Raw genomic sequence first — 26,983 nt, forward strand, 5'->3', positions numbered from 1 at the left:
TTCCATATTTTTCTAACATTTGGCTCCCATATCTTTAATACCCCCCCCCTTTTTTCCCACTCATTTTTATCTATCTTCCTTTGTTTATTTTTACCTTTTTGTCTTGATTGACACCCCCCCCCCCAATTTTCTTCTATTTATCTTTATTTTTCCTTTTTTCGAATATTTTTTGTTTCTGTTTATTTTATTTCATGGTTTTCCATTCTGCTTTTCCTTTCTTGCGGTTCACGGTTACTGACAATTTCTTTTCTTTTTGTTTAAGCTTCGGCTTAATCCTTGTCCAATTGAATTCTTTCTTTCTTTGTTCGTACCTAAGGGAAAGCTCCTGGCCTTTGCTTGCATTCCTATTGGTTCCTTATCGGTTTATAACTTTGTCATTGGTGTTTGGCTAATCCGCTGTTTTTATCTTTTAAGCTGCATGCTTATCTGCTCTTGGCTTTTGTCGGATGTCTTTTCATCCATAAGCTCATTATTTTTGCATTGAAAAAGGCGTTCCCTGTAACGCCGAAACACGTGTCTGCGGTAATTTACAAATTTGTGCTTCTACTTACGTTGTTTGTTCTGACTTTACTATTCAGCACAAAGGTATTTATTTATCTTATTATTTTGGCTTAAACGGGCCTTACGTTTACATTTTCCTCCTTTTATGCAATTTGTGTTTTTGTTTTTGTTTTCGGAATTTTTGTCTATTGTTGTATTTTGATCGTGACTTTTTACTTCTTGTTTCTTATTCATTCTGTTATTGTTTGATTTTGTTTATTTTCATTTGTTTTGGTTTTGCTTTTGATTATGTCTCAAATCAATAGGTTTGCCAATCTTCGGATTAAGAAATTTCGTTTTTTGAACCATTTAAAATTTCTTCAAGAGTGTAGGCGTGAGAAAATTATTCCGAAGTTTATTTCTTTGAAATGTAATTTACCACGTTCTGTAAAAATTGACAAAGTAATCTTTCGGTCGAAATTGGCTTTACTCAGAGCTTCGATCCAGGAAACTAGGAAACATTTATCGTTTATTGAACGTGAACTTTATGATTTACATCTTTCGGTTTCTAATTCCATTCCCAACTTTAACATTATTGACAGAAATTCTTGGTCTAGAACCCTTCGTTCCTCTGATAAACATCAAATTGTTTTGAAAAAGAAATTAGCTATGCTTTGTAAATCTTCTCATGTCGTTCCTCTTGATAATTTACCTGTTGTTAATAAGAATGTTGTTGTTAATCTTTCATGCGTTCCATTAAGTAATTCTCAAATTGAGGCTCTAAAATGTAATGATAATTTTGCTGTGGGTGTTAATCCTTCTTTTTCAAAGCTTATTGCTCCTGTTGAGAAAGCTTTTAAATTTAGTGCCTTAACTTCCTCTCAAAAAGATTCGATTCGGCATCTTATAGCTTCTAATATTGACTTTAACTCGAAAATTTCTAAACCTGTATTTGCTAATACTGTTAGCCGTTCTGTTAAAGACTTAGTTTCGAATTCTGATCTGGTTGTTACCAAAGCTGACAAGGGTGGCCAAATTGTTGTTCTTGACAAATCATCTTATGTTGATAAAACTAATGATTTGATTTCTTCTGGGCCATATGCTGAAATTTCTAAAGATCCTAGTGATAAAGAGTTAAAAACTATTGCATCTGCTGTCAAGTCTGTTAAGTCTATTCCTTCAAATGTTAAACGCTCTGTTGTTCCATCTATTGCTAATTGTGCTAGATTTTATGCTTTACCTAAGGTGCATAAAGTTGGTATTCCTTTCAGGCCGATTGTTTCCAATATTGGTACGGCTTCGTACAAACTTGCAAAATATTTAGTCTCTGTGTTTTCTCCCCTTAGGAGTCACAATTTATTTACTATTAAAAATTCTGTTGAGTTTGTTAAAAAAATTCATAGTTTCGTTCCAAATAATTCTTTTATGGCTTCTTTTGATGTTAACTTTTTATTTACGAACGTTCCCGTTGAGGGTTCATTGTTATGCCTTCGTAGAAGACTTTCTGAATTTCATTTCACCAATACGGAAATTGAGGGTTTAATTTTCCTTACCTGTACTTGTCTTAAGCAATGTTCTTTTGTTTTTAATGGGAATTTTTATATTATGTTAGATGGTCTGGCTATGGGTAACCCACTTAGCCCCATTCTTAGTGATATTTACATGCATTATTTTGAGGTTAAGCTGTTCCAAAAACTGCAGTTCCAATTTTATGTTCGGTATGTTGATGATTGTTTTGTTCTAATGAACCAGAATCAGTTTGAGAGTTATGAGGTTTTATCTATTGTAAACTCCATTGATCCTCATATTCAGTTTTCTTGTGAGAAAGAACGGAATAATTGCATTTCATTTCTTGATGTACTTGTTTCTCGTACTGAAATTGGTTTTGAAACTACTGTTTATCGCAAACCTTTTGCTGTCTCTTTACCTCCTCATAGACTATCGTCTCATCCTCCAAATCAAAAATATTCTGCTTTCAATTCTTTTGTTTATCGCGCAATTAATATTTGTTCTTCGTCGGAACTTCTTAAAGTGGAACTTAATTATCTTAAAGCTGTGGCAATTGATAGAGACTATCCGCCAACTTTGATTGATTCCATTTATAAAAAACTTTCAAATAAATCCCAAACCAAGGTTCTTAACCGAACCTTCATCAGAAAGAATTTGGTTGTTTTGCCATTCTTTCCATCTGTAAGCTATCAGGTTGCTAAGATTCTAAAACGTTTCCAATTCCAGGTGGTGTTCTCTCCTATTAATAAACTTTCATTCTCTTCTCTTAAAGATCCTATTCACCCTCTTAATTGTTGTGGAATTTATAGAATTAATTGTAGTTGTAAACTTGCCTATATTGGACAGACTCGGCGTGCTTTAAAAATTCGCTTGAAAGAGCATCAAAATTATGTGAAAAAACAACAATTAAACAAGTCTAGTATTGCTCAACATTGTTGGGATTCGAATCACTCTTTTGATTTTAACTCTTATCAGATTATCCAAAAATGCCCCAATTCATCAGATCTTGACTTTTGGGAATCCTTTCATATTTTGAGGAACAGTTCTAACTTAGTTAACGATCTTAGTTCAGTTCCATATTTTTCTAACATTTGGCTCCCATATCTTTAATACCCCCCCCCCCTTTTTTCCCACTCATTTTTATCTATCTTCCTTTGTTTATTTTTACCTTTTTGTCTTGATTGACACCCCCCCCCAATTTTCTTCTATTTATCTTTATTTTTCCTTTTTTCGAATATTTTTTGTTTCTGTTTATTTTATTTCATGGTTTTCCATTCTGCTTTTCCTTTCTTGCGGTTCACGGTTACTGACAATTTCTTTTCTTTTTGTTTAAGCTTCGGCTTAATCCTTGTCCAATTGAATTCTTTCTTTCTTTGTTCGTACCTAAGGGAAAGCTCCTGGCCTTTGCTTGCATTCCTATTGGTTCCTTATCGGTTTATAACTTTGTCATTGGTGTTTGGCTAATCCGCTGTTTTTATCTTTTAAGCTGCATGCTTATCTGCTCTTGGCTTTTGTCGGATGTCTTTTCATCCATAAGCTCATTATTTTTGCATTGAAAAAGGCGTTCCCTGTAACGCCGAAACACGTGTCTGCGGTAATTTACAAATTTGTGCTTCTACTTACGTTGTTTGTTCTGACTTTACTATTCAGCACAAAGGTATTTATTTATCTTATAACTGTTTAGACAATTTGCAATCATAACCTCAATCAGAAAAAGGTGAGGATAGCAGAAACTTTGTTTCTCACTCCAGCCTTTGCCTGATACTGCTACCTTTCATGCAGAAGGTTTTTAAAGTCTATACATTGAGTTTTATAGGAAGAAGACGGATTTTAAACACTTTTTCTCATGGGATATGAATTAATAATTAGTCCCTTCGTATACTCATTATTTTTGTGCATAACATGTTTCTTTTACGCTAAATAGAATGAATTTTATCTTAAAATAATTTACGCAAAATGCTTTTTATATTTCGAAAGTTTTCATTGTTTTAGTATGCTTACAAAATATTCTTTTTCAGATCTTTTAAAAATATTTTGCAGTATGAAACGAACCTATTCTCTTTTACGACTAAAACATTTCTGGTTTTCGGATTTTACACTTACAAGAAACAAAAAACCAACTATGCTATGCTGTAAAATTTTTATTCAAACCTGGTAAATGGATGAACCAATATTTAAAGCTTTATAACACCAGCATTTCTTCTGCAAATATTCCTACACTTCTCCAAGTGGCAACGAACCTATATATTAAAAAAAAAAAAAAGAAGAAGAAGAAGATGCTGTATCCGATTCAAATGTCCGAATCGCCCTGAGAAGTTCATTCCAAGAAAACTCCTTGCAGATGGTGCAGGTGGAAATCTTAAGTCCATCGTATTTCCGCTGGCCTGATGCTTTAGGGAGAGATTGGACGGTGAATAATTGATAAATGTCGGCATTAGGTATGGTAACGGATGAAGAACATAGGGTCCATCAGTCAGTCATTTTGTTTATGGCGGGTAGCAAAAAACTCCATCTTCTCCAACTCCTGCCAGATTCGTGTCGCCTCCTTTCTTGAGGGTGAAGTGTTAATGCGGATAGGATTGAAAGAAACTTGTGTGAGCTGTTGTGCACTTTTGTGGATCGGACAATTTGGCCGGAAAGTTTCATTATATAGAGTTACGAGTAAATGTTTCCTAGCCACAGTTCAAAATGAGGGTATAAGTTGTAAGGAGATGAATCTTTTCATTTTTATTATTTTATACTTTGCTGGTGAATTATTTTTAGTGAAGGGGTAATTAACTCTGTTCAGTTTATTTGAAGGAAAAAGAATAACGATTGCTGTAGAAACGAGATCTAATGAAGTTTTATCATTATCTAAATTTACTCAAACTGAGAAGATGATGACATAATAGATGGAAATGTTGCAATTAAAATTGTCTGAATAAACAAAATGAGTTGGTAATTTGAACTAAAGTAGTTGTGATACAGCTGTTTCGCAAAAACGTGTTTTATATAATAATTAAGCAGCAAAATATTTAGTTTTAGTACTAAACATTTGTTTGTGGTGGAAATTCAATGTATTTGAATGAAAAAGATAGCGTAGGAACAATATATAACAAAATTCATTTTATATCTAATCAACCCCTGTGGCACGACAACCCGTGAAGGCTAAGGCCTACTGTGGCGAACTCAGCTTTTCTAACCAGGGGCTCTGGGGGGCAAGGCATATGTTCCGGTTAGGCGGTCAGCCCAATGCGGAACTCCCAGTATCTGGTTCTCAAGTACGTTTGGTACTCATTTTATCGACCCACTAAAGGGATGAACGGCTGAGTCAACCATGTCCGACCAGGGAACAAAACCCGGGCCTGTGGCGAATAAGCCACTGGGCTTCATCTTTTACTTTTAAATTTACTAAAGCTGAGAAGAATGGGACACAATCCATGGGAATGTTGCAATTCAAGTTTCAGTCATACGAGACAAAATAGTGAATCTTTTAGCTGAAGTAGATGATCAAAACATTATCAGGGAAAAAATTATAAATAATACAATTGAACTACAAAATTTGGAGTTTTAGAAGGGTTAAACTAAAATGCCCACTTAATTCGAGAACTATTTCAGGGCAATAGATGTCGTTCGAAAACTTTTATTGTATCAACAGTTCATGTTCTTTATTTCGCTCTAAACGAGTTTATCTGAAGACTATTTACTAATCACGTGAACTCAAGTGATTTTTTTCAATTGTTCATAAAGTTCTTAATAGAAAGTATTAATTAATATTTATTTGAATTTCTTGGTCATGTACTGCTTGGAGTTTTTATCCACAACTAAATTTTACCAGTAAATAACTTATAAGTGGTAATACAATTTATTCAACTTCTGTGCAATATATTTAGCGTGTTTTATTACGTAACGATAATTCACATTACTACTTCGAAGAAATTTATTTTTAAATTGATGAAAGGTACGTTTCGACTGCAATGCTTTGCTTTGTTAATTAATTTCAAGTCATTTCAGTTACTCTTATGTGCGCAAAAAATGGAAAAGTTATTTGAGAATTTTATGAAGCTTACAGGCCGCGCTCAAACGCTTATTGAAACGTATTTTATTCTTTAACGCTGAGAAATATGCTTTAAAAAGAAGGTAAATATATTACCACAATTTATATTTTAAATAAAAATCTATCAATGTAAAATAGGAAATAAAGAAGGAAAATAAATTGGATTTTTAGAAATATTAGATTTGAATTGCTTTGCTATTTTTTTTTAATTTAAAAAATGTAAAACATTTTAAATGGTAAAAAATGAACACCGCACATACTTTAATTTTGTAGTATGTTCCAATTTTCGCCCTAGATTTTTTTTTCTTTTTTAAAGGGAATTGATCACAAATTTGTGGTCTTTTTAATTTTTGCATTATTCTTACAAAATAAATTCTTTTTCTCTAAAATTTCAAGGAGTAAATTATTACTATGTCTCTGCTAACAAATCTCCCAAAAATCTTCCGGGAAAATAGAAGGTTCCCATATTCAAAATTAAGAAATATTTAAGTTATGGTGAATTCCAACGGTAACGGAAGGACGGTTTTTACAAAAAAAAAAAAAAAAAAGATATGGCTTTCTGTCCGTGATCATATCAAAATACATATTTTTTCAAAACAGATGCATAGACTTTTATACACATCATAGTAAGTTGCTGAAAAATCAAGTTTTTCGTTAGTAACTTTTTTCAAAAATCAAATTTAAAAAACGGTAACGGAAGGACATTTTTGCGACATGATTTTCACGCTATTATGTTCTCCCCAAACGGTCAGCTAAACTATAAAAGGGAAAATTGTATAAAAATTAGAGAACATACGGGAGTGTTCAATCATTACAATTTCACTTCTAGTTTTAAAAAATAAATATTTTAAGCAATATAAATCATGCATTTGTTAAGGGTAACGGAAGGACAGTAACGAAAGGAGAAGAAGCTATTTCTATTTCTTTATATTTTATATGAAGTACCTGTCTAATATTGCTCTTTGTTAGTTTCTTTCCCCTTTATCCAACTAACAAAACTTGTCCAAACGTTAATGAATCATTTGGCATATTCTTTATGATTTGGCGTTTTTGATTCAGCTGTATATTCATTCTGAACAATATTTATAACTGTTCTCAGTCTGAGGACTTTGAAGTGAAATCTCCTTTGATTTGTTGAAGTAGATTTGTTGAAATACTTACTATATTCAATAACATAACTTGTTACAGGGTTCAAATAGTGCATATTTTGTGTGTCAAGATGGGAATGAATATTGCTCCACCTTTTTGAAAGTTGATCTCTGAATTTACTGATATCTTCGTAGTACGTTTAACGATTAAACCAGTGCTCTTAACGGTCCTTTCCTGTGACTTGTGGCAACAAATATAAAAACAGTTTCAATATTGTATTGTTCCGATATAAATTTCAAGTTTGTAAGCAATTGTTTCTGCTTGAATTGGCTTGTCATATCACAAATATGTCATACCAAAATGATTTTCGCATGCTTAGGAATTTTTAAGTATAGTTTTCATGATTTTATAACATAAAATAGAAGAAATAAAATCACAAAGCATTTTTTTAAAAATTTAAATAAAAGTTTTTTTTTTAAATAAAAGCACTTATTTTGTTTTTCAAATATTACTTATATATGTTTTAAATGTGACTACTAAGTTTAAACAACAGTTTGTTTTCTACTAGCATTCTTAAATATTACCCTGTATCAGCTTATAGTAGATAATTGTCCTTCCGTTACCGTATTTTTTTTGTCCTTCCGTTACCATTAAAAAGCATATAAATCAAATATCTATTAAAATTTTAACTATGCCTCCTTGAAAAGGGACAAAATTCTGCTTTTCATTAAAAAAACATTGGTTTTTACACCCCATAGGTTCTTGGTAAACTAATTGAGATGTAGTATTTCGGTAACGGAAGAACATCAAATTATCACCTCAGTAATGGACCTATTTAATGATTGAAGTAACAGAAATTTGAAATTACTTACCAAAACGTTTAACTAGACATTCAAAAGATAAAAGTTAACTTAAATATTATTTGCTGACAATAAGTTTACTCAAATTACAGTATGTAACAAAAAAGAGATTTTTTGCTCTGTAAAAACATATAGAGAAAACTTGATTTTTTGAAAGTCATCAAGCTATTTGGGAAAAACAGGTTAAGATTCAAGATTTTCATTTATTTTTGGAGAGAATGGCAGAATATTAATTTTTAAAATTCAAGTGTTATGTCTCCTTTTTCCTGGAATTCACCTTATACCACATAATTGAAAATTCCACTTTTAACATAAAACTTATCTTCAAATCAGCTTACATTCTAAGTGGCGTTGCATTAATATTCAGCGTTGTTTCCTCTTACTATGTACCAGTGATTTTCTCTACATAAAAAAATTTTGCTAATGGCAAGCATAAAAAATTGAACTCCGTATTTCACTAATAAAGTTATTTTAAACACACAGTCAAATGAACTAAGAATTGAAATTGATGATCAACAGAAAAAAAAGAAGAAAATATTTCCCCAATTTTAGTCAAAATGTAACTTTCTTTTATGAAACTCTTCTCTTGAAAAAACGTTTTACCATTTTGAAGTACGTTTTAACTGGTTTTCCTACTAATCAATTATGAAAGAACAAACACAGAAATATAATAATAAATTAGTTCGTCACTTGATCCATATTTTATTTTCGAGGTAGACCGTGCAAAGTTGGACGACGCTGCCATTAGTAGCTATTTTTAGTGTAAAGAACAGTTTTCTACAAATTATCTTACAAGGGAAATTTTTTATTGATGATTTTACCTTTTATAGTCTTATGATAAGATACACGACAAAAACTGGAATGTAAGCGTCTTGACTTTTGAAGCATATAAGGATACTAAATTTACAAAGCAATAATAATTCAGTTATTTATTGAAAAATCACATTCTTACTATGACATAATGGTTAATTTTCGCATATTGTATCACTGTATAAAAAAGTAATGTAGTTTTAACAGATAAACAAAACTAATCCGTGGCCTTCAAATTTTGCATATTGTTTTCCGTAATACCTATTACTGTCGTTATCGTTCGTTCGATTCTACGTTTATGCGACTCAAAACTACACGAGGACAGCTGAATGCATGCATAATATGATCAAGATATATGTAGAGTCATTTATTTCAGTATTTGTTCTACATGAATTATTGATGTTCAGTGCTTTCTAGCGAATATATTCTTTGGGGAAATAATTACAAAGATTGAGTTCGTAATAGCTAGGAAAAAACATGTTATTCACGAATGGAACATCTAGAATGAACGGAAAATGTTCTTGGGAACAAACAGATAGAAAAATACAGTCGAATCTCACTACAACGCGATTCGACTTAAGCGAAACGGCTATAACGCGAATTTTTTTTACGAGTAACGAATTTATAGCTAACGCGAATTCCTCGTCCACAACACATTTTGTTTTTAAAGGAAGTATCTACTTCGTTATTGGGTAGTAAATACTGATTTCATGAATATTATAACATCTCTTTAGCCTCAGTGACAGCAAAAGTTCCCACACCAAACTAGTCCACATATCGTGCTGTTAGTACATCAAATAACTACTCAGTATCTTTCATTTACCTTTTTTTCATTCGAAATATTAATGTTGATGATGAAATATAATGGCATCTTAGTGTGCTGATGTTTGTGAAGATGGGAGGAAAAAGACTTTTTTTAACAATAAAAAGGAGGGGGTCGGGGTAAGTTTCTGGATATGCTTGAACAATGAACAACTACCAAACGTCGAAACAAATATGAGTGAATCTACCATACCTGCAGTTAAAAAGTCAAAACATAAAGATATCCGTAAAAGTTCAGAACTTAGTTTCAATATTGAAGCTTGCCTTGAATTTGTAGTAAACCAATATTTTCCCCCAATATTTTTAGCTGTGCAATTATTGTTACCAGTGAGCAATATATATTCGAAAAATTTCATCACTTCATTTACGCAGTCTTCATTACACAGTTTTCATCACTTTATTACACATTCAGTCTGTTAGTAAACATTTTGAAACTAAACCCTCTTCTACGTACAAGTTCGATGCTTTCACTGAGTTTGAAGCATGAAAGTTTGAAAAGAAATCAAGACAAATGAATTTTATATATATATATATATATATATAAATACATAAAAAATACATAAAAAATAAATATATAAGAAAAACTTCGCTTTGAAGGAAAAAATGAAAGATGGTAAAAAAAAAAGAAAGAAAGAAAAAAGGATGCGTGGAATTTTTTTTTTTTTTTAACAGCTGGAATGAATGTCATTTTGCACTTTGAAAAATAATAAAAAGAACATTCAGCTGTGGATTTTTAAAAACTTCATCCGCACATTTTTCCGATTTTTCACGAGGAAATTTTTTCAATGAAAATACTTAATATAAGTTTTGAAAATATGCTAGACTAAATTTTTTAGGCATATTTTCGGTTTTTAAATCGTTAAACATGCTTGCAGATTCTCTAAAAATATTTCTCCTGCTCACTTACTCTCTCTTTAATAGTAGCTTCTACCTACATATTCGATTAACTTATTCAAATTTGAAACATGAAAATTTGTAATATGAAGATAAATTTATCTCGTAGATTTTCATCGATTGATTCCAAAATAGGGCTGTTTGTGTAGTAAAATAAACTTGTTACATGTAGTATGAATTGGTGTTTCCAATAAACCTTTTCTCCAGGATATTGATGTGTTGCAGTGCGTTTCCAAAATAGTTTTAGTTGTTCAGGCTGTATTTATAGCGCTCTTTACACATGCTAAAAATTTCTTCAAAATTAAATTGATTATAAACTTATTGCTTTATCGTATATTTTAGCAACCAAATTATTACTCAGATCTAAAGTTTGAACAAATTCATTTAATTAATGTCAATAAGTTTTATTTTTAAAAAAAGGCTAATCGAAAATATTAAACCTAAACAGAGTTAAAAGCTAACATTTACAATACTATTATATTTTTAAGAGTAACGAAAAGTGGGTACCTTGAGAAACAGCTGGTATGAATAATTTAAAAGTGAAATGAACATTTATTTGCATGAAACTGCAATAATTTGTGCGTATTTCATAGAATAGTTATCTAAACGATATCATTAAACTCAATTCATTACTGCATTAAAATTTGTGGACCTTTTCAAGGGGAGGTTTAGATCGCAGATGATAAACAATGTATAGTCTAGATAATTAAAACGAAGATAGTAGAATTATTTATTTAAAAGGCTTGTAGGAATTGCCTATTGGGTTCCGTGATTTACCGTTTTCCAGTCGATTTAACATCTTCCACATTCCTCAACACGATAGATATCCGTAGATGCCTGTTGGAAGTGGATTAATAGCGATTCGTTATTTGCACCATTAAACTCGAAGGTGTGTTAGCAGATTCCTCTTGTTTTTCTGACTATTAGTTGGTTTTCAAATCTCTTTAGCAAACATTAAGCACCTCTTGGATAAAATCATAGTTTTTGATATCCGCTTTCGCCAATAAATCATCACGAGATTTTTGTTGTTCTGTATTAATAACATTAGGTAAAGCTAGTAGAGATTGCGCATACGAGGGTTCGAGAAGTAAGAGTTGAGTACGCGCGCTGAGACTTTTTATCTAGTTGTACAAGGGCAGTATTTAAGAGTAGAAAAAAACAACGCATGATGGTTTTTAAGAGTGTTTGTGATAAAATATCGCTACTTTAAATTGTTTACCATAGCTAAGTGTGAGGAATTTCATACCCTTTTCTCTCAATCTCATAGCAAGGCACTAAAATAAAATGACTTTGATTTAAACGGTTTCTCATGAAACTACTTCTCCACACGAAGTTTGACAGTACCAGTAGCTCTTTCTAGTAGTGGCTACATTTAAATAAAAAGCCACACAATCTCCCCTATCAAAATAAGAGTGTTCATGCATCTGCATCTTAGGAGAAATGGCGTACTGTTCTTATTTTCTTATAAGGTAGGAGAGATTGCGAAACCTATTGGTTACATTGTATTATGAAATAAAAATGAACGAATTTCAAGAAACTTCAAGACGAGTTACAAAGTAACTGAATGTGATTTTGTAAATTTTCAATTTTTACTTGTTTTGATTCTGCAATTTTTTTCTTTAACTACAATGTCTGCATCCTTTCTAAAAAATGTTCATTTTCTGATTCATTAACGAGTAGGTAAAACTATTTATTCCCGCTTAATATTGGTTGCATACAAAACCTTAAATTAATCTGATTTTAAGTGTAATTATTGTTATTAAAATTTTGATTCTATAGTTATAATTAAGAGAAATATCTGTCTCTCGTATCCATGGGCGAAATCTATCTGACCTTTTAAATACAGATTGCGCTCTTGGTTTTATTACAACTGTTGCATTACATTAAAGCGTAACAGCAAATAGCAATAAAAATGGGTAATACATAAAGTATGTTGCAGTTACACATGAAATGTTCAGCATTGGTTACTTGAGTGTTTTTCCTATTGTGTGTAATTGTGCGCAAAATTTCCTCGCTTCACCTTAATTTGAACGGAAATCAGAGTTTTACCTCCATTGCCCGCATGACAATTCATATTGTCAGTAAGTTTTTACTATGTATTTTTACGAGTACTAAACAAAAAAAAAAAAAAAAAAAAAGAAATTCGTGGGACTGGCTGACAGAAGCTATGTTTTTATTTAGTAACTTATAATGTTGGCTTATAATGTTGAAGGTACATTGAAACAACAGGTTGCAAGCATATATTATAAGCATACTATGGTATAAAAAAGCAACTTAAAATAAGAGAAGGGCATTACGAAAGTCACTAAGTACCCCTTTTCACATTCAGGTGAAAAGGGTTTTTGAACCAAATTACAATAATTGAAATTTTTAATTCAATGATGTTCGTAAAATATTTTTGTACAGGTTTAAATTATACGTTGATTACAGTAAGGTAAACCTACCCAATTTCGTGATACTAAGGATTCAAACAGTGTAATCGATAATTTTTTCTGAATTTATTGACTTGATATTTTTTCCATAGACATAGTAAACTGTATTCTTAATTATTAAACCATCAAACAGAATTAATACATGATAATATAATGTAATTTAATTATTTTCCAAAAAGTATCACATGTACCTAAATTCGTGATAGTCTACCTTATTCCGTGAGTCAGTGTACCTAACTTCGTGGTAATGACTTAATCACTGTCACTGTCATTTTCTTCATTACGTGCACATACACTACACATGAACACTGTTGGTGGATTTTTTGAGTCAACTGCCTGGCAACTTTCATGATACCAATTTAAACAGAAACAACATTGGATCCATGGGCTCTTGTTATGTCCTTTGTAGTAACTTTCATTACAGTTGGGGCAGAACCATTCATCTTCAGCTTCACCTTTGCTCTTATTGGTGTTCTTTTTGGCTTTAACCAAACTGCTGGTACTGGCACTGACACAGGATTTGGTAGTGTCACTAGTACTGGAACTGGTACTGGCGGTGGAAGTATTACCACATGATTTCTCCCCTGGAAGATGAACTGCAGCTGATGGATCACGCCTCTTCCTTGCAGGTTTTGGAGCACGTGCTGTAAAATCAGGTAGTTTTAACACATCATCGATGCCTTCTTTTGTAGCAGGTGCATTGCTGACTGACAGGGAATTTTCATCCATACACCTGTTATCCACGTTTGTTGTCAGGGCTTCATCAGGAATTTTCATCTTGTTTAGTGGGAAAACACCAGCCTTGCAGAATGCAGAAATGATATTTTCTCTGCTGAATGCTTCCAGAAAAGCGGGACTGAACATCCCATGGAAATCGAATCTTCCTGGTCTTCTCAGCGGATTACCTTCTTGAATCTGCCTCAGGTGTTTCTGCCAAGCCAATTTCAAAGGCCGGTATACTGCTACATCCAAAGGCTGTAGCAAATGACTTGTGTGGCTTGGAAATGTTACAATTATGATATCATTCTCTGAAGTCATTGCAATGACTTCAGGAGTTATGTGACTCGCATGTGAATCCATTAATAGCACCACAGGCCTTGCTGAGGAAATCCCCTGGACAAATTTTTGAAACCACATCAGAAATAACTCTGAGTTTATCCAGCCACTCTGAGACACTGCAACTGTTACATTTGGAAGCGCCCCAATTTTCAAACCATCAATCATTCTAGCGCCTTTGAAGATCAGTAGAGTAGGTCCAAATTCACCTGCGGCATTGACGCAAGGTAAAACGGTGTGAGTTTCAGCCTTGTCAGCAATTACTCGATTATAGACGAACCGCTTGCCTATTCTTATAACAACTCGTCCAGACTTCACAACGTAGCACAGCCCCGTTTCGTCGCAGTTCCAAATTTGTTGAGGTTTGATGCCTTCTGGAAACTTTTCATAAACCTCAGAGAGTTTGTCGTAGAAATCATTGAGTAACACCCTATTAGAATTGTTTGCCCGATATTGGGACAAATTTTCGGGTGTTCTTAGGCCTAAATTGTATCTGCGACGAAACTCACGCCACCACTTCCAACTGGCACATTTTTTCTTGTCGCTGAATGGAAACGGTTTGTTGTTTGAAGCACACTCCTTCTCAGCAAGGGAGTATGCTATGTGCCTGATTCGACTGACCGTCAAACCAAACCCAAGCTCCTGCATATTAATGACAAATTTCACTAACGAAGTTTCAGTTGCTGGGCGTAGAGCAAACGGTCTCCCCACTTTTCTCACATCCACACTGTCACTGTCACCTTCACAGCGTGTTATGTAGTCTTTCAAGGTGCTCCATGGGATGAAAAATTTTTTTGCAGACTTGTACACTGACCAATTTTCATCCACTACCTTCCTCACTGCGAGTTGAAGTGTTTCCTTTGAGTATTTCTTCCGTTTGTTCCCACCTTTCTCTTTTTTCCCACCGGCTAGCTTGCTGTAAATAGGCGCCATCTGTCTGAAAGTAGCAAAATTTCATAAGAAATAACTGTGTTTTTGTAAGCCTCCGTTACGATTATTACACACAAAAACAAGAAACTAATATAAATACCACATTCATTATAGTATTAATTTAAATATTAGTGTAAGAAATATTAATTTTCTTAAGAGATTACATATAAAAACTTACATTAATTATTGCAAGGAGTCACACCACGTGCACACTGTTCTCTTCTAACTGACAAAATGGCTACACAATAAACCAGTTGCCGGAGACCTCCAAAGCTTTGCCTGGGTTTGGACAACACCCTGCCATCTATGAGGAACATGTCAAATTAAGTGTACACAACCTACCTAACTCCGTGGTAAAATAAATGTTTCGTATCACAGAGTAAGGTATGTCACGAAATAAGGTAGGTTCACCCTATATGTACGCATTTTCAAGAAGTACACATAAAAGTACTTAAAATTTCAAGAAAAACAAAAATAAATAACATAAACTTATACTGTTGAAGGTATATTAAAATGAGAAATCGAATTAAGTTTCAGTTAATACAGGAATTTATGAATTCAAAATACTATATGCCTATGTATAGTTCAGTAGGTTAGGGCGGGTCTAGTCGAGCAATTTTTCACTTGAGCGGATACAGCGCCACAACGGTAAGTCTCAATCGATTGTTCTGCAAGCTGATGGATTAGTAATGTATCCCTTTACAAAACTGTCCATAGTAACTTGTTGCTGATAGCACACGTTTAAGAGCTACAGCTGTCGGAATGCTAGAAGTAAAACTTGCTCAAAGTACCCCATAGATGGGGCAAGTTGAGCACTTACAATGTCCAGCCAAACCATAGGATGAATGCTAACTAGAGATGAAATAAAATTTCTGTTTGACTATCAACTCTTTATTTATAGTCTTTCAGTGACAAATTAACAAAACTTTTTTTTTCCGAATCAACTGAAATGTTTCTGGTTTTCCGATGGATAGTTCCGGATTTTGTTTTAAAAACTTTTTAAGCCAATCTTTTTTGGCCATCTTATTTGGAATTCAGGCGGATGGAATTTTAATACTAAATTTAACAGCACACGAAGGTGCCGAACATCTTTTGGGGAATATCCATAACAGATTGATGCCATTTGCAGCAAGTATTTTTTTTATGAAGTTTTCTTGTTGGGAAGAAAAAACTTGCCTCGGTTTTGCATAACCCATGGATGAATCACCACCCTTTTGATTTCTTAAAAAATCTTGTCAAAATCATCCTTTTAAAACCAAATAATTTGCGGCGGCATTCACACTTTTTCCCTCATCATTGACAGCCTTTGCAGCATCATTCGAGCCGTCAGTGGTGTAAGAACATCGTGTAGTTTTCCCTTTATAAATCCGCATCTTAACGAAAGCAAAAAACGTATTATTAATTTTGTTTTAAGTCGCGGAGGTCTAACCCCAAACCAAAGCTTTAAAACAAAAGTGAGGTTACGAAAAAATGGCACGAATTATACACAAAATCTCTATACATATAAAAAGTACTGTAAATTTATGAAAGAATAATATTTTCTTGACAGAAAACAGATAACATTGGACTAATACAGACGAAAACTAGCGGCGAATGAGTTTTTTACTTTTTTGTCACAAAATAAATAATGTGCACGTATACTTCACTCATTTGTCGAGCTGAAATTGAAGAGCGCGCGATGAGTTCCCCTCCCATAACCCTTTCTTTCCGCCATTTGATGCATACACAGTGTTGAATAGTTTTCGAGATGTATTGATTGCTCAACGTGCCCCTTTGCTCAACTAGTCCCGCCCTACCCTAAATGCAGTTTCTGCCTTTTTTGTTCTTTTTAATAAACTATCATAAACATAGCACTCAGACGAGTGGGTTTGAACCACCAACCTTTCAGTTACCAGTTGAACATGTGAGCCGACTGCGCCATGGAGACATCGCTTCAGATGCAATGTCAAACGAGTTAACTTGAAAGGTAGCAGGTAGAACGCTTTCTATGTTTTTTTTTTCTTTTCCAATTCACTCCCGACGCGAACGTACAATAAGAAGCATTGCTTCAACAAATTTTAATATCTCTCGGAAAATTTTAATCATCTCATTTAAAGTCAAATATCAATAATGTTTTCTGAATGTTTTTTGTATGCAACTTTATGAGGGAAAAATCAGAACCTTATTTTCTATTTTTTTAAATTAAATTTACTAACACACTGTAATAACCTATAATTAATCTACTACAATTTAACAGAAGTATTTTTTTGCATTTGGGAAAATAGTAAATCAGAAATGGGCAATGTCTTTGCTAAATTATGAAAAACGCAAGAAATCATGAAATAATATGTATGATGTTAGCAGAAATGCAAATCGGAAAATATCCGATTTCTGTGCGAAACCATACCGGTATACTTAGTTTATCTAGTTCATTAGTTAATTTTTAAAAGCATTTTCTTCTTATGTCTATATATATATATATATATATATATATATATATATATATATATATATATATATATATATATATATATATATATATATATATATATATATATATATATATATATATATATATATATATATATATATATATATATATATATATATACACACAATATATATATATATATATGTGTGTGTGTATGTTATAACGCAATGACGAATCCCCTATATGACGGAAGGTTGTTAAGGCGTCTAAGAAAATTACATTGTAGACTAGTTACTTCTTAATAAGAGTCTTTCATAAGGCATGTTAACCTGAATTTTTCTGTGGTTTTTGATGATTATTCTGTCGTCTTAAAGTTTATTTGGCCCCTAAAAATTTTATTATTTTTGTAGGTCTTTGTATATATATATATATATATATAGACAACAATTATTGATTTGCCGAATTAAATAGAGGCTTAGGTTAGAACAACCGAAATAATTGAACAATCCACAAATTTTATATTTTATCTCTAAAATTCTTGATTAATATTTTATGTATAAAATCCTTGATTTAAGCATATTCCAAAGCATGAAATATACGTAATACCAATACATGAATTAAAAACTTATAGAGTCTATATATTTATCGATTAATACTTTCCTACTATACAGAAATGATCAACTCGCAGCAAATCATTCGTCGCATGGATAATGCTTTGCTTATTTAGATGGTCATGTTCAGATTACTAATAAGCGATGCATATCTGTCTCCACATTGAAAATCACAGCACGTATTTTCTGACTGCAAATACTGACCATTTTCTCCATGATGCAACACTCCACTTTCCTTGAAAAGCATTATTTCCTTAAAAGCTTATGAATCGAGAACGAAAGCAGCAAAGAAATCAAGCAAACCTTTTCGTTTTATATAGCATTCAATATGGAGCTTTTGAAGATAATAATAAAATTTCTTTTTTTTATTAAGCTACAAACACATTTTTTGCATGAAATAAGTTTAAGATGATATCTTCTGTTTATATGAGATGAAGCCCGTGTTTGGAGCATTTTAAAGGTTTTGTAATTTCCAAATTCAGCTTTAAACACTTTTTCTGAAACTTTTCCCTAAAAAATTTCTAAAGAAAATTCTATTTTGTGTAGCCCTAATTTTAGCATAAACAAGAAGCTTTTTTCAAAAGAATTGTAATTTAAGTATGAACTTACAAGGAGCATTTTTAACAGAGAATTTTTAAGTTTATTTGCTGCTGGAGGCACTTTCGTTTTTGAGCACATGTTGAGTGAAGCTTACGTAATCCAAAGCATTTCATTTCTAAATTCTTTATTGAAAGTACTTTAAATTTTGAGCCTTTACTTTTGAGTTAGATTTACTGAAATTGAAATAAATGAAATTTTGCACAGTAGTGAAACGAAGGTAGCATTTTTAACAAAAGGAGTTGTGAAAACAATAATTCCGAAATAGGTTGTTGCATTCATTACAAAAAGACAATACAAATATCCAAATAAATGAAAAAGTTCTAAAAGAAACGTATTAAACATCAACAAAAACTTGAAGAATTACTCATTAACTGAAAAATATAGATAAAAGAAATAACTGTGGCGACTAGAAAAATAAGTATGTGCTAAAAATCATATCGTCGACTCAGAGCAATCGTATTACATCTGAATCTCAGAATGATTGTAAGATATCTTATTGTTGCTCTGATGCGACGATATGCCGATTAAATAGTCATTAGCACTATAAAAACGAAAACTTTAGTTTTCTATAAGTATAGTCTAGAAAAAAAAATAATTTTCTTCAAAAATTATTTTTTTAAATTGCGCTTCGTATGTTACAGATCAAGAGGCAGAAATATCTTATACATGGAGAGGGTAGAGGTGAGGGATATAAAATTTTGTTTAAAAACTATTTTTTTTAAAATTAGAAATGGTACAAGAATAAAAAAAATAATGTTAATAATTTAAAGCCATAAAAACCTGTAGATATTCCTAACTCCCAGGCATTTAAAATGACTTCAGCTTCTGTGCATACGGTAAAAGTCTCCTGTAATAAAAAATAAATTGATAAAACAGGTTTACGTAACATTGAAACTACCGTAAAACGGGGTGGCTTTGTCCACCGGAGTGCCTTTGCCCGATTTTATTTCAAATTTTCTGTTCTTAAAAGTAGTACTTCAAGATTCCGCTTTGAGGCTCTAAGACTGTAAAATCATCTCTGCTTTGTGAAACAGGTCAGTCAAACAGGTTGCTTTGCTGTCTGTAAGGCTAATCAAGGAATTTTAGTGTGCTCCAAATTTAGTGTGCTCCAATCTTTTTCATTTCTTCTTTCAAAACCATACGCAGTAGGTATAATCCTTGTTGGCATTTTCACCCCGGCTTTTACAAGAAATTTGGGGTCACTTTGCTCACTTGATTCGTGCAAAAAAAATGGGTCCTTACTTGAAAATGTATGAATGAATAAGGATTACTATTAATATATGTATGCTTTATTTTTTGTTTCAAGCAATTTTAACGAATAGCCACGCTCACACTTCAAATAAACCTGCACAATTTGGAACACATTGTTTCAGAAAAAGTGATCCTAACATGTGAATGTGCGCTCTGAAGTGTTCTGAATAAGCTCCGTCAGAAAGAAAATATTCCGAATATGTTCTGGATACTGAACCTCGAGTGCCAACACACGAGTCCAGGCAGCAGATGGTTCGTCAACACATTTGAAAACATGTTTAGTCACATTTGGGCACCCTTGTAAAATCATTGCTTTCTTTGCTGTAATGAGAATGGCTAGATGAAGATTGGTTCGTTGTAGTATATACTGTATGTGTACACTATTAAATTAAATGACGTTATTTTTACGGTAAATTTCGTTACATTTTTTCATTACCCTCAATCATAAACTTAATTGAAATAACTTTGTGCTACGAAATTGTGACGTATTTCATCACGTGTGCCAAATTTTGCGAAGCTACTCAGAAAGTATTAGTAAACATTGATGTCGATTTCAGAATTTTCATCTGTAGCTGTTTTGGTCTGCTTTGGAATAAATTAATACAAGTTACTTATTTCTATTACTATTCATTACATTATGCTTAAACATTTGAAAATTGACTTAGCACTCGCAGATCGTTGAGCTCCATATTTTGTGCACATTATGCGTTAGCTTTTGTATATTAAGGACTTGTACATCTCTGAGCATTCACATTTTGTTTTAAATAAACTTTTATTCATCATACTGTTTAAGTTGTAGAAGAATCTAGATAACTAAATTTAAAAATTATACAATTGTAATCCAGATGTTTGACCATCGATTATGCTTGGAACAAGGATCAATAACCTTAAATTGTTATTTGTTACACTTTATAAATTTATGAAATTTGAGTCTCACAATTTAAATTTAATACAAATGCATAGTAAATAAAAAAAAAAGGATGTTTGAATTTTTACTCTGAGCTCGAAATATATGCAAAAAGTTATATCAGCTATCTTGATTTGATTTCTGAATCTACTAAAGCTTATGTAGGCTTGTATAAATGTATGTGAGTCTCAGTACATATATCGGGCCTAGAATTGTTCAAAAATAGGACTGGGAAACAAAAGGTTCAAAACCACTGGTTTAGAAGATAATTCTGAAAAATTTACCCTTTTTTTTGCCTTATTTAAATCAATTTTTCAGTTTGCTGTTCGACACGTTAATAAAAAAAATTTATATTTTGAAAAATGACCATGTCCTATTTAAGAAACATATACAACTTGCTGAACTAAAATTAAATAACATATGATGAAAATTTTGATGAAAAACGTGTAGTTATTGGATAAGTAAAAAGTTCATTCTGTTGCAGATATTAAAGAAATATTTCAATATTATACATATATTTCATGCAAACTATTTAACACTATAAAAGAGAGGCTCAGGGGGTCACAGACTGGAATACTCGGAATTTTCAGGGCTTTCAATTAAAAAAAATTCGGATTTTAGCTTTTATAATGCAATTTTAGGCCATATTTTTAATGTTCGGGCAAGGTGTAAGGATACCTTCTCCAGATATTTGTTGAAGCTGATGTTTTGAAAATAACGTTTAAGCTGTCTTTGGGTGATGTAAAGGTGAGAAAACGAGGCGGGGGGGGGGGAGGGGGGTTCTAGAAAAATGAATTAAACTGGAGTTTTAAAATTGTAATTTTAGATTGATCTTTAGTAAACTATAAGGGTAAGAGTTTCCATGAATGATCCCCTCCGAAAACGGCTCAGAGGTGAAGAATTAGGAACATTTTTATGGGACTTAAGGGGATATCCAACCTCAATGTTTCAAAATTAATTTTTAAAGTATATAGTTTTAAGCTGAACGTGAAGACGTTAGAAGAAGGAGACTCGGAGAATTTCGCCGTAAATTTAAAAAAAAAAACAACAAAAATTGATATCTTAAAAACATTTTAGTTATATTTGATGATAAAAGGAAAGGGAGGAGAGGCGGGGGGTCTAATCCTAGAAAAATATTATCAAAGAGAATTTAGTGTTAAAGGGTACATATATTATTTATCCTCAACTGATAAAGTTTATAAATGTAAAAAATAGCTTTTATAAATTAAATTTTTATGGAATTTTACAATAGAATCGACTTGCATGTAAAAACGAGGATTATGCACTACAACTGGCCAGCAATGTGATGTAAATTTAAAATCTGTACATGTGTCAAATAAATTAATTTGAAAAATATTGAGTTAAATGTCTGTTAAGTAGTAAAACTGCAAACAATTTCTGCAGATGCGTTTCAAGATTTCCTTTCATTGAAAAGAATTGAACATACTTCTGTTCAAGCTCGAGTTATGAAAGACTTTATCCTGACGTCATTTGTGTTTAAATTTTCAGACATTTAAAACTGAAATTCATTTTTTTCGTATTTTGAAAAGCTTTGAAACAATGAACCTACCACACTAAATTTAATTAAGCGTTCGACTGAAACAAAATAAGTCAAAATTGACCAACACTCAATCAATTAAACTTTTGCCCAAAGACGATGAGGATTCCGCAATACAACTTTCAGCAATGTGATGTAAATTTTAAAATGTGTATTTATGTCAATTAGGTTAATTTTGAAAATATTTTGTTTTGCGACAAGATGTGTTTAGTAAACTGCAAAATAGGAGTTCAGAGGTTCTAAGTGCATCAGTTTAAAATGTAAATTAAATACGTGTTTTAATTTTTAGCTGCATTAGGGAACTTATTTCTTCCTTGAGACAGTTTAACTTTTTAAACAGCACTCTGTACTTCAAAGTATAATTAAGCGAGTTTGACCAGGAATTTCTGTGAACTCGTGTTTTTTTTTAAAGAAAATCGCACCATTGAAAAAAATCAAGTACATCTGAAACTTTTTAAGTTGAAGTGGCCCATTCAACTCCAACATAATTCGTTTCGAGTAAGATTGTATCTACCAATAACACAGCCAATAATTTGCATTGCCTCATCCAGTTGAAATTTCTTACTACGCTACTGGTAGATAGCATCCCATCACATTGAACACAATCGAGTTGAATGTGCCATTAATAAAAAGCAAGTTACGTTTAATAACTTTTGATCAACCTAATAATCGGATTTTCACAAAATTTTATTCCAGAAGTAATTTTTAAAAAAAATCATACTGAAATAACAATTTAGAAATAGTACCTAGTGAAATATTTGTCGCCCAATTTTTCACCAAGTGGGCGTCCTTTCATAACATCATTTCAGGGGCACATTCAATCTAACATAACTGATGATTCGATTCGAACGAATTCTATCAACCAAAAGTGAAGCCAGAAATTTCCTTCACTCCACCCAGAAGAAAATGTCTCGCTATGTGACCGGTAGATAGAATTCCATCGAATCGAACATAATCGAGAAAAATATGCTTCTTAGTCGTCATTGCAAACTACACCGATTTGGCTCAAAAAACGAAAAAGTGTAAACGCTACTTTTGGAACCTCTGAGCACACCAAAAACAGAGATGCACAGCCAGACTCCACTCAGTCTTCATACAAAATTTTAACTTATTACGGTATACAGTTCTTCAATTATGCGAGGTACGTTAAATCCAGGGGTGAATTCGTGCTTGGTCTTGCTGGAACGCCGATACTTTTCAAGAAAAATAATTCCGCTTCCACACAAAGCGGGCCAAAAATCGTTATTCAATCATTTATCATTGGGGTTTCTGATACTGGAACATTTACGAATTCACCTCTGATACATATGTACTTACTGATGTCATGAGAAAACTCGTGATAATGAATTCAGTAATTATAAAAAATGGGCATTTTCATTGCCCGTACATTCATATGCCCTTGCAGACGGGATGAAAACACTAAACATACATCTGGAAATGAGTTAAATGGAATTTTTTGGCCTAATTCAAATGAAATTGGTTTGCTCAAGTAAGAAAAACTAAATGCTAACTAATTGGTAATTCCATCTTTGCAGTGAAGTTTCAGAGAAATGATTAGTTATTAAAGAATATCATTGCATTTTAATGGTATAAAAGAACACTACTTTCTTTAATGGTCACTGATCATAAACCGAGTAGTAGACTACTGAGTAGCTAAGTAGTAGGAACGTAAACAAATTAGATTTATAGACAGTAATAAAAAAAAGTTTTTGTTCTTAAAGAATTATTTTTTTTTAAATTAATTTATATAACAATTTGTTTCTGCCACATTTTTGTTTACTTTTTACATTATTGATTGGCTTTGAAAACTTATGGAAATTTATATTTCAAATTTAGTTGTCATTTCTGTAGTAAATATGATTTTGTACTACAATTTCCTGCTACTTTTTTTGCTCGTTTGTCATTTTGCTGTAAACTATTCAATTGGTTTTGAGATGCCATTAGATTTTAAACTTTTATACTAATAATGCAGATTAATAATCATATTCACTCAAAGCCTAAATCCATCTTCAAGCCTGCAGTCTCAACAAAAATGAATTTAGTGAGTATTTTTTCTTTTTATTAGCTTCTTTTATACTTGGATAGCACACATTCCAGGTGGATATTAGTGATCGGTAATTGTTCCAAAACATATCCTAAACACTGTACCAAAACGTGTGCCACAAAATGTTTAGCTCAAGTGTTCAAAAACCATTCTTTTACACCATCCATGAAATGTATAAAAAGTGCGCTAAAAAGGATATACATGTTCCGAACAGTGTTTCTAGAAGTGTTTTGAAAACTGACCGGGAAAAGTGTTCTAAAAAAAGGGGACAAGTGTACGTGTTCAAAAAGTATTATGACATGTGTTCACAAAACGGTTCTAATAACTATTACAAAAATAGTGTTCTTAAAAAGGAGACAAGTGTACGTGTGAAAATAGTGTTCAAAAAGTGTTTGATTATTTGCCGTGTATATAAAGGAAAACTGGGGCGTAGCCAATATGTCTCATATACAAATGCTGTGTTTGACAAGGCAGTTTGAGATGCTGTTGAGCTGGGATTGTCGATTAAGCAAGATTGTCTATTTGACTGAAAATCAGGGGATTCTCCGAATAACTCTTGAGAAATCTCAAGGCAAAAACAGTAAACAACATAAGGGGAAAACATGCCTATCAGTGCCAGAGGAAAGCGAAATAATCAAACATATTTTGGTGTGAGCTGATTAGGACATGCTTCTGTCATCAATGGATAAACGGCTCATTGCTAAAGATTATTTGTCTCCACCTGGCAGAGTTTGGTTAAAGTTCAAGAATAGTCTTCCAGGGGAAGATTGGTTTAAGTCATTTCTGAATCATCCTAAAAAGAGCTCTCATAAAATAAATGTCAAAATATATGTCAAGAGACGGGTGAACGTCTTAAATCTGTATCTTTACAGATTTAAGACGGAGATAAAATAGATTGAGATAAATCTGTATCTTTACAGATTTATCTCAATCATCAGTATGAATGCTTGAGTACAGATCCACTCGAGCTATGATGAAAATAATCTTAGTGATGACCCAGGCTCCAAACTAATGATATTTCGAAATGTAATAAAGTATCCTGAAAGCAGTATGAACTTACTTAGCTACTATTGATGGGTATTACTATTGCTGATTGTTCCTTGATTTGTAGTCAATAAAACGATGTTTTCCTTTTTGTCAATTTTCCTGTACATTTCTTGCACTCCCATGTTCAATAAATATTTTTAATTAATAGACAGGGGTTTTTATTCACCCCTGATGAAGTTGACTTTGTCCAACAAAATATTTGAAGGTGTTTTCCTATGAAAAGTATAAGTGGGCAATGACACCCTTTTAGCAGGTTGATTTTGGCCACCCAGTTTTTCATTTTTTTAAAATATTTCGCGTGACACAAAAATGAAATGAACTAGCGATACCAATTCCTTTTGCCTTCCCCTAAAATACAAAACTTTCATCATTCCAATATTCATTCAGCAAATACAAAAAAATTGACTCTAAACTTGAAAACTGGGCAATTTCACCCCGGTTTACGGTATTTGATTATTTCAATAATAACGAAATAGTTAAAAACTCGATGACAAAACTCATTTTTATCATCTGGAAACTAAATCTTTCGTTGGACTTTCATTTTTAGAAAAACGTTTTTTATCTTATATCAGAAATTTTCTTAAACGGCCGAAATGAAAACAATTGTGTCCGGTAGAAAATGTATTGAACCAGACTTTCAAATCCCACGCTTCAGATGATTCAATACAGCACGCACAGACTAAGTGTAATGATGAGAAAATAAACGGACTTCTATACTGTCATTCTGAGCACAGAAGTCGTATCTGCACTTTTAATGCACTTATCAAAATTGAGTTACCATCACCAAGTGAATCTTTGTCATTTTACCTAAATACAATGTTTTATGGTCATTTGTGAATGGGAAATATTAAAAAAAAAAATCTGAAAAAGACGCATCTATATTGAATGCTTGGGGGCACACAATTTCAAACGGCACTATCTCATTTTGAACTCAAAAGCAGATACGACTTTTGAGCTTAGCACGGCAATATAGTGCTACAAAGTTCTTGTTTACAGAAGTTACAATTTTTATTTCAGTTGTATTTTATAAATTTTTTTTCGCTGCAAAATACTTCATTTAATCATCGTAGGAGATTGGGATTGGAATTCAATGAACGAAGTTAAATTTAATTTCACTGCTAAATAAATCAGAACTACTCTCTCTCTCATACATACAATACATTGTGTAGTTATCGTGCTATTTCACTTATTTTTTGGAAAATAATTTCTCAACGGTTTTTCCTCAGATAAGAAATCCTCAGATATATACGATGGAAATTGATGTCGTCATTACACCTCTGTTAGCACGACATGTCACGGTAAACTTACATTGACGTCACTGCGAGTCACAAGGGTCATAAATTACGTTGTCAAATGTTTTCTGTGACTTCACTGTAGCAAGTAATTTATGATCAATCATCTTGTGACATTTTGAAGAAGTCACTGCAACATGACTTTGGGAAGTCAACGTGAACTGGTACTCGTCGTAAGTTCCTGCAACTTGCTTATGACTTTGCATTGACAAATGGTAGCCGTCACCCGACATTTACATACAGAGGGTACATTTTAGTCAGTGTGTTATTTTGTAACAAATTCAGGTGCTTAGAATCAGAGAAGCACGGTATGCTTTCCGTGCTGTATGACTTCAAGGAAGCTAT

The 26,983-nt window shown here is 32.4% G+C and overlaps 1 protein-coding gene across 1 annotated transcript; it reads right to left on the minus strand.

The window, feature by feature from the left end:
• Positions 1 to 10,921: 10,921 nt before the first annotated feature.
• LOC129218842 (uncharacterized) lies at positions 10,922 to 14,636 on the minus strand. The gene is made up of 2 exons (XM_054853163.1): positions 13,369 to 14,636; positions 10,922 to 10,940 (listed from the first exon to the last, which is right to left on the minus strand). Exons 1-2 carry the CDS (start codon positions 14,634 to 14,636, stop codon positions 10,922 to 10,924), a joined length of 1,287 nt encoding a protein of 428 aa, XP_054709138.1.
• Between the last annotated feature and the right edge of the window lie 12,347 nt (positions 14,637 to 26,983).

This window comes from Uloborus diversus, chromosome 3 (assembly GCF_026930045.1).
Source record: "Uloborus diversus isolate 005 chromosome 3, Udiv.v.3.1, whole genome shotgun sequence".
Classification (NCBI taxonomy): Eukaryota; Metazoa; Arthropoda; class Arachnida; order Araneae; family Uloboridae; genus Uloborus; species Uloborus diversus.

Bases quoted from the DNA above. Each gene is read 5' to 3' on its own strand.
- LOC129218842 (XM_054853163.1), bottom strand. From the start codon at position 14,636: ATGCAGGAGCTTGGGTTTGGTTTGACGGTCAGTCGAATCAGGCACATA.